General features: G+C 50.9%; 1 protein-coding gene across 1 annotated transcript in view; it reads left to right on the forward strand.

Moving 5' to 3' along the window:
- Positions 1–18,520, forward strand: part of DSCAML1 (DS cell adhesion molecule like 1) — a 320,533-nt gene that overhangs the window by 279,663 nt on the left and 22,350 nt on the right. Inside the window, exons 13-17 of the mRNA XM_045892888.2 lie at positions 265–432; positions 1,741–1,811; positions 6,937–7,177; positions 10,553–10,699; positions 12,870–13,025. Of these exons, the coding sequence (XP_045748844.2) occupies positions 265–432; positions 1,741–1,811; positions 6,937–7,177; positions 10,553–10,699; positions 12,870–13,025 (783 nt within the window). The remainder of the gene's footprint in view (positions 1–264; positions 433–1,740; positions 1,812–6,936; positions 7,178–10,552; positions 10,700–12,869; positions 13,026–18,520) is intronic.

Consider the following 18,520-nt stretch of genomic DNA (forward strand, 5'->3'; position numbering starts at 1 on the left):
GGGCTTGAACTCACAAGCTGGCCCAGGGCAGAGGAGAGGCAGGGCATTTGCTGCTCACATTCTCAGGCATCCCTTGGTCTCTTTGAGCTTCATGGAACAAAATCCTTGTACACTTTGTGAAGTTGTTAAGGCCTGTGCCTTCTTGCTGCTGTCTGTGTAGAGCTGGACCTCTTCTGGGTCCCACAGTGGAGATTGAGACTTGAGGCTGGGGAAGGTTTGTGGGGTTTTCGTGGCCATGGTTTGAAATGGGTGCTCTCTCTCCAGATTCCTGGGACTTCAAGCAGTCCACACGCAACATCTCCCCCACCATCAACCAGGCCAACATCGTGGACTTGCACCCAGCATCTGTGTACAGCATCCGCATGTACTCCTTCAACAAGATTGGCCGCAGCGAGCCGAGCAAAGAGCTCACCATCAGCACGGAGGAGGCTGGTGAGTACCTGGCCTTGTGGCTCTTTCCCATGGCCCTGGGGATCAGGCCCATCTGAGGCCCACACCCACCCTGTCCACTGATGGTGGGCTTACAATACAAGAGGGAAGGAGAGATCCCAAGTATTTATTTGTGTTTGCCTCTGGATCATTGGAGGCTCTTCTGTTTGACCTTTTCCAGGCGGAGCTGTAGATGCTGGGCTTTGGGGAGCTGTCCATGGTTCTTTCTCACTCCCCTGGCTCCAGCCTGTCTAGAAAGGACAGATATGCTAGATCTGCAAAGGGCAGAGTACCAGTGCCCTCTATTAATTTCCGTGACCTTTGTCTTGGATTTTGTCTGAAAGTTTAAACAAGCTTTCTCTCCTTATAGTTTCTCCTGTTATTGTAAAATATAAAATAATACCAAAAGTACATATAATATATGTGTGCAACTTTACAAATAAAAATAAAGTAAAAACTAGTATAACCCACACTATCAATTGCCAGCATGCCAGGGGTCCTCCCCATTCCCCTTCCCGACCAGAGCCTCCCATTCTTCCCATAAAGTAACCAGTAGCCCTTCTTGCTTTTCTTTCCTACACTGTCACTACAATGTATATACACATAAAGCATTTAGTTTAGTTTTGCTTATTTCCCAGTGGCATGTATTCATGAAATTATTCTTGACATATTTTTCTGTTGTCTTCCTTGTTTTGATCGATACTGTTTTTGTGAGTTTCATCATTTGTGCATTTTCAGTGCTGGGTAGTATTCCTTGCCATGGTTATACCTCAGCCTCTTGGTCTATTTTCATAGAGATGGACATTTGGGTCATTGACAGTTTGGAGCTGTGAACATTTTTGTACCGGTACCCTTACAGAGGTTTGCGAGTTCTCTATGGAATCTAAGTAGTTGCAGAATTACAAAGTCATCAGATGAGCATACTTCTACCTTTAACCAAGAATGCCAAAATGTCTTCCAAAGTATGGAGCCAGTTTGCTTTCCCATGGCAGGTATATATAAGAATTCCTGCCCCAACACACCCTTGCCTACACTTGAGACTATCAAACTTTTTAAAAATTGTTGCCGGTCTGCCGGATATATAGTAATATTTCATTGTCATTGTTTGCTGTTTTAAGCAAATCGTGGAGAAAGGAGAGGAACTGTAAACCCTGCGGTTGTGGCAGGGGGCTCAACTGAAGGTTCTCTGCTTTTGTGTATGAGTTTTTCCTCTGTTCCCTAGCAATTCTCCAGCTCAGGAGGATGAGAGTGAGGACCTAGGACTCTTTTCTTCCAAGACTTGACTTGTAATGTTGTTTCTCCATCCACCAGCTCCCGATGGGCCCCCCATGGATGTCACCTTGCAGCCAGTAACCTCACAGAGTATCCAAGTGACCTGGAAGGTAAGCGAGAGCAAAAGCATTTCCCTGCTAACTGCCTCCATGCCTCCTCCCTCCTCAACTCAGGAGTGAAGCCCCAGTAAGCTTGCTAGTCTCTAGTCTCTGAGAATTCTCATGCCTGTTTTTTGCTAAACAGATGAGGTCAGAGGAGAGGAAAGACAGGAGGAAGAAGGGTTGGGTCCCCCCACCACTCTCTTTACCTCGGCTCTCAGAACTTGGCAATGCCAAGGAGGGGAAGACGATTTTTCCACCACACTGGCCCCTCTTCCCAACCCCACTGGCCTCTCTTCCCAACCCCACATGTTGTAATAGGTCAGGAGTTGGATTTGATTTTGTACAAAGTTCAAGGGGGCCCCGTGGACAATGGGAGATGACAGGACAGGGTCCCCCCCCCTCGTCTTGGCCCTGTGACTGGAGCCAGGAGGTATGGTGATATGACCCTCTATTTTTTCCCAGTGAGGCCGCACACAGGAGTCTTGGTGTTTTCAGGCCTCAGTTTCCTCCTCTGTAAAACCAGAGTGAAAATAACTGCCCTCCCTTCCTCTGGGGGTGGATGAACTGCGGAAAAAACAGACCAGTCTGTTCTGCAACCATTTCGAAGGGGTAGAGACCTATGAATTCTACAGGGTATCAGAAGACCCTGTCACTTAAGAAAACCCTTAGAAGAGTTCCCACAGCTGGGCAGAGAAACAGATCAGAATAACGTTGAGCAGGATCAGTAAATCCTGTCCTGGGAAACTCTAGCCTCACTGCCACATCCCCGCCCTGGGCACACGAGGGCCACCCGTACTGATGGCTGCCTGTTGCACTCAGCTTCCAGGCTTCCAGTATTTTCCTACACTCACTTGTCTGACCCTCTGTTCCTGGACGGGGGCTAGAAGAGGTGTTTGTATCCCCATCCATCAGAGGAGGGCGTGGCAGAGAGATGCAAGGTGACTTGCCCACAGCCATTCAAGTAGTGAGAGAGGCAGAACTTAAATGTATGTGGTCCAGGGGCTCCTGGGTGGCTCAGTCGTTCAGGGTCTGCCTTTGGCTCAGGTCATGATCCCAGGGGCCTGGGATCGAGCCCCGCATGGGGCTCCCTGCTCCGCAGGGAGCCTGCTTCTCCCTCTGCCGGCTCTGCCTGCAGCTTCCCCTGCTACGTGGTCCAGAGCCCCCAGCCCACTGCATGGAGCTCAGGAACAGAGAGCTTTCTTAGGGCCCGTACATGTTCTTCTCGGACCATTCCCATCTCAACAGTGAGGCTTGGGGGGATGCCTCGTCCACAGCTGGGATCAGACCTCCAAGGTCATTTTCTGGCTCTAACTTCTGATGGGAAAAGCTCAGGCACTTCAGTCCTCCTCTGTGCCTTTCAACAGAAGGGCTTAGTGATATTATCCTTAAGAAGACTACACTCTTGTGTGTGTGTGTGTGTGTGCTGTTTTAAGCAAATGTGTTTTAAGCACACACACACACACACACACACAGCAGAGCCTGGTTCCTTCCTTCCCTAGAGAAATGACCAGGATGGAAATGGGGCACAGGCTGGGCCATTGGTCATTCCTGGGAAACAGCCCACCTAGCAGATGCCCAGAGCCATGGTTCTCCTTCAGATTCGGATCTGGGCTCCAGGGCTTCCCTCAGAAACGGGGGGTGAAGCCTAGAGTCTATAATCCCAAGTCTGTCTGCATCCTGGTTCTGGACCCATGTCCTAGGAGTACTCTAGGAAGCCAGGAGGTGGGGGCAGGGAATGAATACATATGTAAAACACTGAGCCATTTGGCTACAAAGCTCAGACCAGGAGGTCGATAAAAATTTAGAATCAGATTTATTTCTCCAAAGTCTCGTAATGAAAAATAAAATTGATTAGAAAGTTAGAACTTCAGAATGAACCAGCCCATCAATAAATTTTGGCCTGACTTCTCAGGGGATTTTTTTTAACACCAAGAAACAGATTAATGAAAAATAAAGATTCACTTGAAAGATAAGTCACTTCATTTTAAGACTCTTTCCGTGAGATGGATCGCCACTGCTTTATGACATAAATTTGCAATCAGCCCTATTGATTTCTTAATGCTTCAGAGAAATATTGTTAAGATTGATTTACATCCTGAGTGTGCCTGTTGGGGTTGAGGGGAGCAGTGGGGGGGAGGAGAGAGAGAGACAGGAAGAAAGAAAGAGAGAAGAGGGAGGGAGGGAAGGAAGATCTGTCAAGATTTGTATTAATATGTGAATATATATATATATATGGATATAGCGGGGTGTGCCTGGATGCCCATCCAAGACCTCTGTCAGTATATGTTGATGTATGTTATGTGGAGCTCTGCACAGGTGTATATCATCATCATGGTATAGATGGCTCTGGTCACATGGACATGTATGTTGTATATATCAGTACGTGGCAATATGGATGTGTGTGTGTAACACGAGAGTATCCATCATTGTGAAGACGGGGTATCACTCTTGAAGATATGTTTGTGCCTATAATAGATGTCTGTGTGTGTGTGTGAGTGTGTGTGTGTAGGTATACATGGGCAGATAGGAGAATTCAGGAATTTGCTCACTTACAAACGAGCAAACAGGACTGCCCAAGTGCAGAGAAACATTATACAGGCATTAACAAAAAGTCAAGTCAATTAAATACACACGCACACACACCTATTTAGTGAGTTCAAAACAAGTATGTTAAATTAAAAACTTCATTTTATTGAGTTAACAGTGAGCGTAAATGCAGTTCATTTACAACATTCATTGAATTAAAAAAAAAACAGTGGGGCTGTTTTACTAACTTAATTGTTTTTTATCTCACTATTTTTTAGTATAATAAAAGGTGGGCTTTTCAATTAACTTCATTGTCTTTAAAACCCTGATTCAAGTTGTTTTTATATGCACTGGGGTGGCTGCTCTCTCTCAATTTATAGATGGGCAAGTCTGCTTGCTCAAGGAGTCAGTTTCTATCTGTGAGTCTAAATCGATCTGACTGTACGTAGGTAAGCAGATCAGGATGTTTGCTTTGATGGGTCGTGATTCCGGATGTGAGATGTATCAGGATTGTGTGCGTGGGTGTGTGTGTGTGTGTGTGTGTGTGTGTGTGTGTGTCTGGTTGTATATCAAGGCTGAAGCTTTGGATAAGAGTATGTTTTCTAGCCCCCAGACTCATGCCATTGAGTTCTGGCTGTTCTTCCGGCTGACTAGGGTCAGTCCTTCATTCCCACCAGCCTAGCCAGAGCTCCAAAATGCCCCCTTCTTACCACGTGTCCTGTCCACCTCTGTCCCTCCATCTGGGGGCTGGCTTCAGGCCTCGGCCCCCACACACCCCAGCCCCTAGCCATGATGTCTGGGGCATTCTAGCTACATGCTCCAAAGGGCTGGGCACACACCAAAGTCAAGGACTCTTTTTTTTTTTTAATTGTAGTAAAATGTATGTACCATTTTATTAACATAAAATTTACCGTTTTATCCATGCCTAAGTGCACAGTTCAGTGACATAAAGTACATTCACAGATAGTTGTACAATCATCACCGCCATCCACCTCCAGAACTTTCTCAGGATCCCAAAGAGAAATTCTGTGCCCTGATAAGCACCCCCCTCCCTGCCCCAGCCCCTGGAAACTTCTAGTCTCCTTTCTGACTCTGTGAATGTGACTGTTCTAGGGACCCCATAGAAACTGGACAATACATCATTTGTCCTTTTGTGTCTGGCTTATTTCACTTAGCATGATGTTTTCAAGGGTCAGCCACGTGGTATCCTGTGTCAGAATTCCATTCTGGCTGAATAATAGGCTAAGTGTCAGGCTAAATAATATTCCATTGCATTTATAGACCACATTTTTTTTATCCATTCATTCATCAGTGGACACTTGGGTTGCTTCCACCTTTTGGCTCTTATGAATAATAACGCTGCCGTGAACTTGGGTGTGCAAGTCCCTGTCTGAGTCTCTACTTTCACTTCTTTGGGGTATGTACCAAGGAGTGGAACTGCTGGATCATATGGTAATTCTGTGTTTAACTTTGTTGTCCATGGCAGCTGCACCAGTTTGCATTCCCACCAGCAGTGCGAGAGTCCAGTTTGCCCACATGGTCGCCAACACTTGTCGTTTTCCATTTTTTGACAGTAGCTGTCCTAGAGGGTATGATGTGCTATCGTGGGTCTCTCTTTTTTTTCAAGCTGATTGCTCATCTCCCTCTCCAGCTGGTTACTTTTTGTCTACTGTTCCATTTCTCCCAGGCTCCTGAGCCCATGTCAAATGATACCCCTAGTCATTCATTCATTCATTCATTCATTCAGTAACTGTGGATTGAAGGCTTGCTACATATCAGCCATCATTCTAGACAGTGAGAGTACAGCAAAGAGCGAACAAAACAGACAACACTTTTCATCCTCATGGTGTTTACATTCTAATGGGAACAGATGGACACGTAAGTAAAATAAATAGTGTCCTGTGGTGCTAAGCACAATGGCGAAAAAGAAAGCATGGGGAAGAAAAGGTGGGTCCCAGGGGTGATGGGGACCAGGAAGAAATGTAAGGAATATGGAACAGAGGGCAGGGAGCAATCTTACATAAAGAGCGTGAGGAAGGCCTCATTAAGACAGGGGCGTTTTGGGCGCCTGGGTGGCTCAGTCGTTAAGCGTCTGCCTTCGGCTCAGGTCGTGATCCCGGGGTCCTGGGATCGAGCCCCGCATCGGGCTCCCTGCTCGGCGGGAAGCCTGCTTCTCCCTCTCCCACTCCCCCTGCTTGTGTTCCTGCTCTCGCTGTCTCTCTCTGTCAAATAAATAAAATCTTTAAAAAAAAAAAAAAAGACAGGGGCGTTTCAGCAAGGACACCACAGAGGTGAAGAGGGAAGCTGTGTGGCTACCCAAGGAAAGAGCGTTCCCCCTGAAATGGAGATGGGCCCAGTGTGAACCACGAGAGGCCAGTATGCTGGAGCAGGGGAAGCATGGGGAAGAGGAGATGGACCCAAGAGCTAACAGGGGTCAGATCGTATAGGGTTATGTTGTGTTTGTAAGAGCTTTGGTTTTTATCCCAAGAGAGATGGGAGCCTTTGGAGTGTTGGGAACAGAAGAGGGACATGATCTGACTTTGGCTTTCAGAGCATCATCTCAGAGCCCCACTGTGTCTTTGTCTCCCCTCCCCCACCCCACTCACAGGCGCCCAAGAAGGAGCTGCAGAATGGCGTCATACGGGGCTACCAGATTGGCTACAGGGAGAACAGCCCTGGCAGCAACGGACAGTATAGCATCGTGGAGATGAAAGCCACCGGGGACAGTGAGGTCTACACCCTGGACAACCTCAAGAAGTTCGCCCAATATGGGGTGGTGGTCCAGGCCTTCAATCGGGCTGGCACAGGGCCCTCATCCAGCGAGATCAATGCCACCACCCTGGAGGACGGTGAGGGCACGAGCATGGGGTGGGGGGTGCGAGCCAGGGCTGCCAGCGAGGACTCAGGGCCCTCCACTGCTCCTGGGCCCTGTCATAGTCCGGGGAGGCACACGGGCTCCCTGGATCACTCCATCTCCTCTTGCCCACTGGCCCCTCAAGAGATGCTGGTCCCTCGAGCACCCCCAGGCCTCTCAATCCACTGGCCAACACTCTATCCATTGCTGGCTGATGCTCTGCCCATCTGAACCCCGCCTGTCACCCACCTGACTCTCCAGCCGTGTTGCTCCCTCATTCTGGCCCTCACTCCTCTCTCTCCCCAGGCCCTCTTCCTCTACACCCTGGTCCTGTTTCTCCTCCCTCACAACCTGCAGGTCAGAAAAGGGGCAGAACCCAAGTTGCCTTTGTACTTCTGGGCTAGAACCTGTCCACTACCTATCTGAGGGCCGGAGATGAGACAGGGGCTAAGAAATTCCAAGATCCATGTGGCGGATACTTTAGAGCCCACTGCTTAAAACGTGATTCTTTGAGGACTAGAGAGGACTCCACACTCTGATGAGTAAATGACAGGGCCCAGTTTTCAGGAGGACAGGGTTAGGAGGAAGCAGGGGTGTGCCTGCTCTCCAAGCACAGAGAAGGGCCAGCTGTACCTGAGCCTGTGCTGGGTTGAAAGAGGAGATGTGGCCCTTGAGGCCTGCAGCCCCCAAAGAGCAGACAAAAGAAGCAGAGCATTCTCCTAAGCTTCTTTCCTGAAGCCCTAACCCAAAACCAGAGTCTGAAATGAAAACCGTTGCTAGGTCTGACCCTGCCCCAGCAGAGGGAGGGGACTCACCATCCCAAGGGCATAATGCCAACAGAATACCCAGCATTCCACCATTAGAAAGTCATTCCTTGGGGTGCCTGGGTGGCTCAGTAGGTTAAGTGTCCAACTTTTTTTTTTTTTAAGATTTTACTTATTTATTTGTCAGGGAGAGAGAGAGCGAGCGAGCACGAGCAGGGGGAGCGGCAGGCAGAGGGAGAAGCAGGCTCCCCGCTGAGCAAGGAGCCTGATGCGGGACTTGATCCCTGGTCCCCGGGATCATGAGCTGAGCCAAAGGCAGATGCTTAACTGACTGAGCCACCCAGGTGTAAGCAACCAACTCTTGATCTCAGCTCAGGTCTTGATCTCAGGGTTGTGAGTTAAAGTCCTGAGTTGGGGGAGGTGGGGGGTGGGGGGAGTCATTCTGGAATTTAGGTTAAGCAATGCCTTCTCCGTAGTTCATCTTCTCTGAAAACGTAGACACCCTTGGAAGGAAGGATACATCAGATCAGAAACACCTGGAAGTAGATTAGCTCATACCAGTGGTCCTTAACTTTGGCTGCAAATTGGAATTATCTGGGGCGCTTTAAAAAAATACCGATGCCCCGGCTTCATCTCCCAAGATTCTCATTCAGTGGCTCCAGGGCCCAAGCTGGGCTTTGGGATGAAGCACTGAGTCCCTGGGGAATGGGAGAACACAGAAAGAGGGAAAGGCACATAGCAAGCAGAGGGGCACAGAGAACCCCCGGGGGAGGGATGTGAGGGACCAGAAGACAACCAGTGCCCCTCCCCCTCCGTCATTCCACACCGACTCCAGCCCTCCGCGATGCTGGCCACAGGCCTGGCTGGGGGGAGGGGATCCACCTGTTACCTCTTCACACCAGTAGTACTCATCCCAAGTGGTGCTCTAAGCCAGTGGTTCTCAAACCTGAGTGTGTATCAGAACCTTCTGGAGGGCTCTAAACAGATTGCTGGGCCCTCCCCCCACCTCCCCTCAGCTCCTGCTTTAGCCCGTTGAACTAATTTTACATTTCAGAGAAATTCCCGGGTGCTGCTGGTGCTCCTGGCACAGGGGGCACCTACCTGTGAGATCCACAGCGCCAACAGCTAGGGCATCAACCCATAAAAGAAGCCCAGTTTCGAGGAAGCTAAGTAGCCTGTCCAGGATCACCTGTCACCTAAAGAACAGAGCCTGGGCTCAAAATCCAGGTCAGACCCTGAATCCCATACTCTTTCTCCTTCGCCCCATCGTCTCTCGCTTGGGAGCAAGGCTGGATGTAGGACCAAGTGACGCGGACCCAGGATGCCCGGGGAAGGCGTGTCCAAGGGGACAGCTGCCCTGGGCCCACACCGCCATGGCTGGCCACATACTTTCTGCCGTCCACCAGGGCCGGCCCAGGAAACAGCCAGGCCAGGCCTCCAGCAGGGCACCACCTCCCCGGCTCTGGGGGTGGGGGACCTAGAATTTCCAACAGGGAGAGATCAGCACGGGCTGTAGAGTCATTTTCAAAACAAAAGAGGAGAGAGGGAAGAAGTTTCCAGCAGCATTTGCTCAGCAGTTTTTCATACTTAATTAAGGCCCTCGTTAGCCTGTCAGATCCTGATCGTTTCCTGGCAATATTAGCACTCCTCCTGGGGTATTCAAGGGCCCCTGCTTTAGCAATAGTGTCTTTTCCATAATTATATTACCTTCATTTTGTTCGAACGGGCGATCTGTATTAGTTTATTACACTGGGTCCCTAATTACATGGTACTTATATTTTTACACCTAAGTAATATGAAACAATAATCATTCTCAAAGAGGATTGTTAGGATGATGTATTATCGTTTAAATGCTCATAAAAATTAGAGTTGCCTCTTGTGGGGCAATGGGATCTAATTACCTTCCATCCAGCCTGTGCCTCCTTTCTCCCTCTCAGAGCAAAGCAGACATGGCCTTTCCCTTTGGCCCCAGCTCCTAGGAAGCCAGCAGGAAGTGCCACCAAAGCTCTCCCCAACCAAGGTGGCTCCTGGAGCCTGGCGGCCCTGCCGGCTGCCATCTCAGAAAGAGTGACCTGCCGCAGGGCCAACCCTGGGGTGTAGGACTTAGGTTAGCTCCACGGTAGCTCTCCAGTGGGGAGGGTTGGAGGCAGGATGGGCCATCTAAGTTGGTCTCAGAAGTGTTTTCTCATCATCTGAGGCATTTTGATGTGTTCATGCGCAGGGACAAAGGTGTAATGGTCCCAGAAACCCTAAAGGTGTATATGAAACCCCTTCTCCCCTTTACCCAGGTGAAGGGACCACTTCCTTCTTTTCCTTCCCTTCAGCTTGGCATAAGGACACAAGGGGCCCGAGAGCCAGGCTGGGCTCAGACCACCTGGTTGGATGCCACATAGGGGCCAGCAGCCATCAGATAAGACCCAGGGCTGGCCTGGAGACCTTCCAGGCTCTGTAACCTTCAGCGTAGGTGGACTCCCTGGGCTGTGGTGCCCACTGGTGGATCCCCATGGGGTCATGCCTGGAGTTCATCACCTTGTGCCCTCAGCATCCACGGATGTCGGCCTGTACCCCCTGACCGGGCCCTTCCCTTCTCGCCCCGCCCCCTGCAGTGCCCAGCCAGCCCCCCGAGAATGTCCGGGCCCTGTCCATCACCTCCGATGTGGCTGTCATCTCCTGGTCGGAGCCCCCACGCAGCACGCTCAATGGAGTCCTCAAAGGCTATCGGGTCATCTTCTGGTCACTCTATGTGGATGGGGGTGAGTCTGCCAGGAGTGACGTCCTAGTCTCGGGGGGAGAGGTGCAGGCTACATGGGGGTCTGTGTCCACACTGAGCTGAGCATCTTCCCCTGGGATGTCAAGTGGAGGTCCAACCCCCTCTTCTGCACATGCTATCCCGGCCAGAGCTGGGGCCAGTGTGGGTGGCAGAATACATGGTCACCTCTGTGCTGGGGGAGGGACACCAGCTGCTCCTAGACGGCAGTGTGTTTGGGAATGACTGGAGGTGTGATGGGGTGGCTGTGCTTTTCTGATGTAATGTGTGGATCTTAGGCAGGGTCCCAGCAGGGACCAGTTGGCACACTCAGACGGGCCAATTGAAGAGTTTCACGAAGGCACTTCTTTCAGAGGGGTCTGGGGCGAGCGTGGGGCACCTGGGACTAGTCATCATCACCGAGGCCAGAAGGGGCAAAAGAAGGAAGCAGGGTTACCAGAAGCTGGGGGGGAGGGGGGTGCAGCGCCCCTTGGCCGGGCAGCGAGACAAGTAGTCTGTGCAGATGAGCTGCCCAGGACCCGGAGAAGAGCAGGAAGTGGAGCTGGGGTAGGAATGGCAGAGGGACAAAACCCAAGACAGTGGTCCAGCCCCGGGGGTGCCTTCCTTGCCCTGGGATGCACTGGTCCAAACCGCCGTGTGCAGCCCCACAAACACACCAAGCCCCTGCCTGCTGGGGCACACGGGAGCCTTGCGGTGACCGGGGAAGTCTGCGCTTGTACAAGCCAGAGGCCCAGCATCCCAAAGCATGGAGATGTCCTACTGGGGGGCCACAACAGGCCACATTGAGCTTAGCTCCCGGGATCCTGAGCTTTCTGCCACCAGCCCCCTCGCCCTCCCTTCTCCCCTGGAGGATCCGGAGCTCCAGCTCATGGTCATTTCTGCAAGGCAGTTGCCCTCCCCTTCCCCCCCCCCCCCCCGCATTGTGCTGAGCCCAGGTGCACTGCCAACAGGACGTGCCTTTCCCTGCCACCACCGCCACTGTCTCCTCCAAAAGCACGGTGGCCTGGGGCTCAGGGCTGGGATCCCAGGAGGTGTCCCCAGTTCATATGCTGTGAGATAGCATCACCTATTTGTGCTGCATCAGATAAGGGGTGGTCCCTCGTTTTCCAGAACTTGCTTCCTCTTTTCTAAGCCCGCGGTGTTCCTAGCTCAGCCCCTTCAGGTAAGGAAGGTATTGGCCTCTCTCATCTCCAAAGGCACCTGGCCTGTTGGCCATACTGACCTGCTTTTGGGTCTTTCTCTGGCTCCAGTCCTGGACAAGACTACCTGGTGTCTGATTTCCTAAAAAAGCAGGTCCCGCTGCTCAGGTTTCTGAGGCTTCCCTGTACTGACCTGGGGTTGCCTCTGGCTGGGCACGGTGTTCTCACTCCCTGACCCTGGCATACCGCTGCCCTCCCGTGGCCGGGCCCTCTGCCCACAGCAGGGCCCCAGGGAGGTGCTGGGGTGGGTCTGTAGGCTTCCACAAAGCCTGTCCTCAGCCAGTGTCCAGGCCTGTCTTTCTGAAAGCCCAGTGGTCCCACTGGACGGCTGTCAGCTCAGGAGCCTGTCTCTTTTCCTCCTTCTAAGACCCTGGCCTTCCCGGGGGACCCCCTCCCTAAGCTCTTTTTCAGCCTACAGTAAGTCCCTTGGTGGAGCCAGATGACGGGTCCTCACTGAGCCGGAGGAAGGCCTGGCCCTTTCTGGCGGAGGCTGTCCCCTCTACCAGCATGTCCCAGATTCTCTGCATGGGTTCTTCCTGGGGAGGGTGTCCTCAGTGGTGGGGAGAAGGGAAGGAGACTTAGCCCCTTACAGTACTGAGAGTAAGGCACGCTTGGGGTCCCTCGCATGGAGAGGGGGTTTGGTGGAGGAGGGGAAATGTGCTCGGAGAGATGGAAGTATTCCAATGAGAGGGTATTAAGTTGAATTTGGTGCAAGGTCACTGGGGCCAAGGCTGGGCATAGGCCGCTCACCCTGGTTGGGCCACTTGGGGGGAGATGTGGCCCAGGAGCAGGGCCCCAGATCTGCCCCCATGAACCCGGAGGTCAGGCCCCCCTAGTCGCCACTACCACAGAGTGGAGGTCTGAGCCCAGTGGCGCCCAGGCTGGCAGAGGGGACAGCGGCAGGGGGACCGGGCACAGCCCACCTGGTGACACTCAGAGGCTGCTTGTCTCTGGCAGAGTGGGGCGAGATGCAGAACATCACCACCACGCGGGAGCGGGTGGAGCTGCGAGGTATGGAGAAGTTCACCAACTACAGCGTGCAGGTGCTGGCCTACACCCAAGCCGGGGACGGCGTGCGCAGCAGCGTGCTCTACATCCAGACCAAGGAGGATGGTGAGTCCTCTCTGCCACGCGCAGCCCGGCCTCGGCACCCCTGCCAGGCTCCCCCAGGGCCTGTTGCTGACATTGCCCAAGGAGAAGGGTGACAGCAGTGCACCGTCCTGTCTCCTGTCCCTTTGAGTCATTGTAGGGCGGTTTGGGGCGCTCTGGGACCCCGCGTGGGGAGACCACAGCTGACCGTAGGCGGGGGCGAGATGCTCTGGGACTCCTGCATAAACATATAAGCATACGGAGCCCACTCCCTCGGCTCCCCCTGCGGCACTAGGTCAGAGGCCAGATAAAGCCTCCCTTCCCACCTCCACCCCAAGAGCATCCTTTCTGTGGCATCCATTCCCCTGCAAGTTTCTGCCTGGTTTCCTCTGGATACAGATGGTTGGGATTGGCAGGGACGGGGCGAGGAGCATCACGCCTCACAGCTCGGGTTAGGGACTTGGCAGCCATCCTGCAGAGGCCCCAGAATGGGCCAGGCCCTGGACTCCTGGGGAGGCTCTCGGGGAGAGAATGGGCTGTGCCTCCATTCGGAGCTCTGATCTTAAAGCCCTTCCCCCTGGGGCAGAACTGGAGGAAAAGCAGAGATAAGGAGCCAAACCTCCAGGGTGGGGTGACAGAGGAAGGAGGTGGGGGAGGTTGGGAGCTGAGTCAACCCAGCAGAGAAGAGGTTGGGAGATGCAGCGCTGCACACCGCCAGGGGGCCTCGTTCATATGAAGCACCCCCTGCGTCCAGGAGGTGGTGTGTGTGACCATGCGCAGTTCTGGGCTCCTGCTTCCAGCCTCCACTTTCTTCCTCACCCCATCACAACACCATCACTTAGCTGATGCTTACACCTTCTGAGGCAGGTGCTCTATTTTTAAGAGTCGGTTCATGTGAAGAAGAGTGGCTGGCAGCCTGGGCACCAAAACAGCAGCTAACATCATGCCTTCCTCTCCTCGCTGCCTCGGTTTTCTCCAAGTTCCCAGGGTCTGGGTCCCTCCTGTGCGACTGGGCAGAAGCTGCTGGAGGGTTAGAGTTGCTGAGAGGAGGGTCTCAGGCTGGGAGTTTCCCAGAGCAGCCCAGTGCCCAGGGAACAGACCGGTTTAATCCAGCTCCCCACTCTCCCTAAGCCCTGCCCTTCCACTGATCGGCCCCCTTCCCCGCCTTAAGCTCCGAGCAATTAAATATTTACCAACCTGCCTGCCCTACTTTTCCTGCCATTAATCCCCCCCATCAAGGTTTCCTAGGACAGCTCTGGGCAGAGCCACCTGCTCATGCGTGTGCAGACCAAGCCGCGACCATGCTCAGAGCCTGGCCCCTTCCAGAGCTTCCAAACCACACACAAGGCACCTCCCCAGCCTCTAGATGGGAACCACTGCTCCCCCACCCTGCCCCGATGCCTAGCATCCTGTGCTGATGCAGGATCTGAGCGATAAGCTCCCCGACGTGTTTGACAAAGGTGGGGCCCCACGAGGGAATCCGAGAGAATCCGAAGGTCCAAGAGCATCATCCCTCCCCGCAAGGAGCTTTCCACCTCTCACTTTAGAGATGCCTCCAGAGCTACGCACAGGGATGCGCGCGGCCAGGGAATGGGGCCCCACAAGTGGCTCTGCGGAGCGAAGGGGTGCTGGTAGGCACAGCAGAAGAGCGTGGCCCAGCCCTGCCCGTTATTGGCCAGTCGCTTAACCTTCCTGAGCCTGTTTCCTCGTGATAAAATGGGCACAGAGTGGCTCATCAAGTTGTTGTAAGAAGCAAGTTAATTGTAAAATCCTTCCTAAAATGTGCAGTGCTAGCAAATGGCAGGGTCCTACTAGCTACCAAGGTGCTGGCCATGAAATGACCACTTTGCGTGGACCCAGGCACCCCTGAGGGACTCAGTGCCCCCCAAAAGGGAGGCCCAGGCCAGAAGGAAGCCACTGTCAGACGAGGTCACTTCCAGAACTGCAGCCACACTAGACATAGTATGTGTAGTCATAAGCATGACCGAGCCTTTCCAAGAGCCCAGTGAGGTACCTATCATGTCCATTTTAGAGGTGAGAAAAGTGAGGCCTAGTGAGCTAAAGCAACTTGCTAAAGGTCATGCAGCTCATTGTAGGAGGCGAATCAAGGCCTTCTTGCCTCCAAATCTTCTCTACTTTCCATTGCATCCCTATAGCAGACAGGAAGCTTCTGGTTGTGAGTAATACAACTAAAAAAAGATTTAACTAGTAAGTGTGTTTATTATCACACATACCAAGGAGTCTTGAGGAGGGCAGCTCCAAGGTTGCTTAACCCAGTGGGCCCCATCCTTCTGCTCTGCCCTCCTCAGCGTGTCAGGTGTCCCTCCCGTGATCTCCAAATGACCGCAGCTTTAGACATCACACCAGACAAGACAGAGTTCAGAGTGAGAGAAGGGCTCTCTTCCTGTGGGCACGCCTCTCTTGGGAGTGGAAAACATCTTTCCCAGAAGCCCTTCAACAGATTTACCCTCATTTCCCATTGGCCACCCTGGGGCAACGTGCCTTTTGCTAAGCCAGTCACTGAAAGGGGAATGGGATGATCGCGGCTGACTTCCCTGAGGGGTGGTAAACATCCTGGTTGTCAGTGATGGGGACAGCTTTCTCTGAGGGACAGAGGGGCATGGGTCCCTGAGCAAGAGGGAGGCTCGGTTTGCAAGGAACAGGAAAGAACAGAGGCAAATGGGCAGACAGACAAGCAGATGCCACGTCAGCATTGGCCCTACCTCCACCAGGTTCTCCCATTACCATTCTTTCTCAGCTCGCTCGGGAAGCAGACAGGTCCACACTGCAAGCCCAGCTTGGCTGTGGGAGCTTGGAACGAAGAGCTGAAGACACTGTGACTCCCTACCCGCCCCCTCACCCCCTGCCCCAGCTCAGGATTTTGCATTCTTCCAAAGGAAAAAAAAAAGATCAGGAAATGTAGAGAAAACCAAAATAGATTAGAAGATAAAATGAAAACAAACTCAATAAATTCAAGCTCATTTCTGAAGTCCAAATCCCCCAGTCTTAACTTGGTCTCAGGCTGGCTTGGCTGGACTTGGTTCCTGAGTAACAAAGCCTCTTGCTGACGTCTCACCTCCCCAGGGAAAGTTGAGTTGGATTTTAAGCCATCTTAAAGATATTTAACTGAGGGGCGAGGCTGGACTGGACCTGGGTTTTAGGAAGGCAACCCTCACAGAAGCGAGGGGACAGATGGCAGGAAGGGGCTGTGGGGGGTTAAGGACCAGTGTCAGAGAGGCCCCTTAGAGCCTGTGGGGCATCCAGGCAGAGAAGTGGAAGGTATGTGCTAGGGTGGCAGCTGTGAGGATGAAGGGAGGAGTGGGCACAAACTTAGAGAAACATATCAGAAGACTTGCCCTTCCAGTAATGGACTACATAACTCAAGCCCACTCTCCTTCTTGCTGAGGACACTAGGAAATCTGGATAAAATATTTAAAACACTTGCTTGAAGGCATTGGTGAGCTGGCAGGAGAGTGCAGAATTACTGGGCCAGGATCCAGGAGAGAGTGGAGGCCCAGGAGGTGAGCCTGGCACTTGGAACAGCTCTCCCCATGGCAGGGGGACATTTGCCGAATCTGGAGGCAGTGGCTGAGAATCTGAAAAGCACTAGAAAGACGTGAATTGGAGTCCAGGGCCTGCTGGGGTGGGCGGGTCTATCTGGTGAATCCCCCTCACTTTGAGTTGAGACCATGAGGGCAGCATGTTGGATTAAAAGTGCACCCAAAGTAGACATCTCAGCTTCAAATCATCTCAGTCCTAGAAGTTAGATTGAGGTAGTCCCGGATTGCTAGCACCCCAGATTGCAGATACCTGCCAGAAGCAAACATGAATTCTCCATTTAGGAAGATTACATCATCTGAGGCCTCAAATTATTTCTACAAACAAGTTTGCAAATGATGTGTCTGGCATACAATAAAAAATAATGAGGAACACCGTGAACAAAAGCCAATAGGGAAAAAAAAAAGAGAGAAAGAAACAGAAACAGACCCACAAGAATTCCAAACACAGGTTTTATCAAATATGAACATTCAAATAGTTATTCTGAAAAAGATTGAAATTTTAAGAGAATTGGAGACTATCAAATGGAAAATCTAGAAACAAAAACTATTACTACCTGAAGTTAAGAACTCAAGAGATAGATTTAATAACCAATTAGATACAGCTGAAGAGATAACTAGTGAACTGGAAGTTAGGTGAGAAGACCCAAAAGAAGCTCAGAAAGAAAAATGAATGGAAAATGAAAGAGCAAGTAGCAGATATAGAACAGTGATTTTCAAACTTGACTGTGCATACAAATCACTTGGGGGTCATGTTGAAATTCAGATTCTGATTTGGTAGGTCTAGGGTGGAACCTGAGATTTTGCATTTCTAACATGCTCCCAGGTGACGCTGCTGCCGACCAATGGACCACATTCTGAATATCAAGGACATAGAGGATGTGAGAAGAAGTCTCAAAGAAGAGGAGAAAGAGAATGGGGCAGAAGATAAAATGCCTGAAAACTTTTCAAAACTGAGGAAAGACCTCAATCCCCAAAGCAAGAAGCTCTACGAACTCCGCAGGTGATGACTTAAGGAAGTCCACACCTAGGCTCATCCAAATAAAGCCACTAAACAGGAAACACAGAAGAAAATTCTTAAAAGCAACCAGAAGGAAAAAGACCAGTTACTTTCATGGGACCAACAATTAGATCAGTGGCTAATTTGTCAGAAACAATGAAAACAAACAAACAATGGAAGCCAGAAAACAATGCAGTGGTATAAAGTATGTAAGAGAAATAGTTATCAACCTATGATTTTATACCAAGCCAAAATATTCTCCAAGATTAAAATGAAATAAAGATATTTTCAAACAAACAAGAACTGAGAGACTTTACCACCAATGTGCCTGCTTTAGAGAAATATTAAAGGGTATTCTTTAGCTAGAAGGAAAATGATCCCAGGTAGGAGCTCAGTGATGCAAGGAGGAAAGAGCAATTAAATGGGGAATATATGGGTAAATCTCCATTAATATTGACTGCATAAAATGATGTGATATAGTGATATTATCTCAGGGAGAGCCTAAAATACATACATAATTAAAATATACAACAATGGCATATAAATTGGGAGAGGGTAAATGGAAGTTCTAAGTCCCTTGCATTGTCAGAGAAAAAAAAAAGTACCAATTAATGATGTTAGACTTTGGTAAGTTAAAGATTCACATTGAATAACCCCCAAAAGTGGTGAAAGGCTGTCTAATAACCAGCTAATAGAGAGGGGAAATAAAGTTTTTTTTTTTAAATACTCAATCCAAAAAAAGGCACAAAAGGAAATAAAAAGAAAAACAGGATAGGTGGGACAAAAAAAGTATTTAGTAAGGTGAGGTATTTAAGCTCAAATACATAAGTAATTGCATTAAGGATAAATTGACTAAATTATTCAATGAAAAGACAAAGACTGTCAGACTAGCTAGCAGTGAAACAAAACCCAAATATGTGCTGTTTATACTAAACACCTAAAACATAAAGGTATGGAAAGGT

The sequence above is a fragment of the Mirounga angustirostris genome, unplaced genomic scaffold (assembly GCF_029215605.1).
Source record: "Mirounga angustirostris isolate CCGP_5_RB_7025 unplaced genomic scaffold, mMirAng1.0.hap1 SCAF_13, whole genome shotgun sequence".
NCBI lineage: Eukaryota > Metazoa > Chordata > Mammalia > Carnivora > Phocidae > Mirounga > Mirounga angustirostris.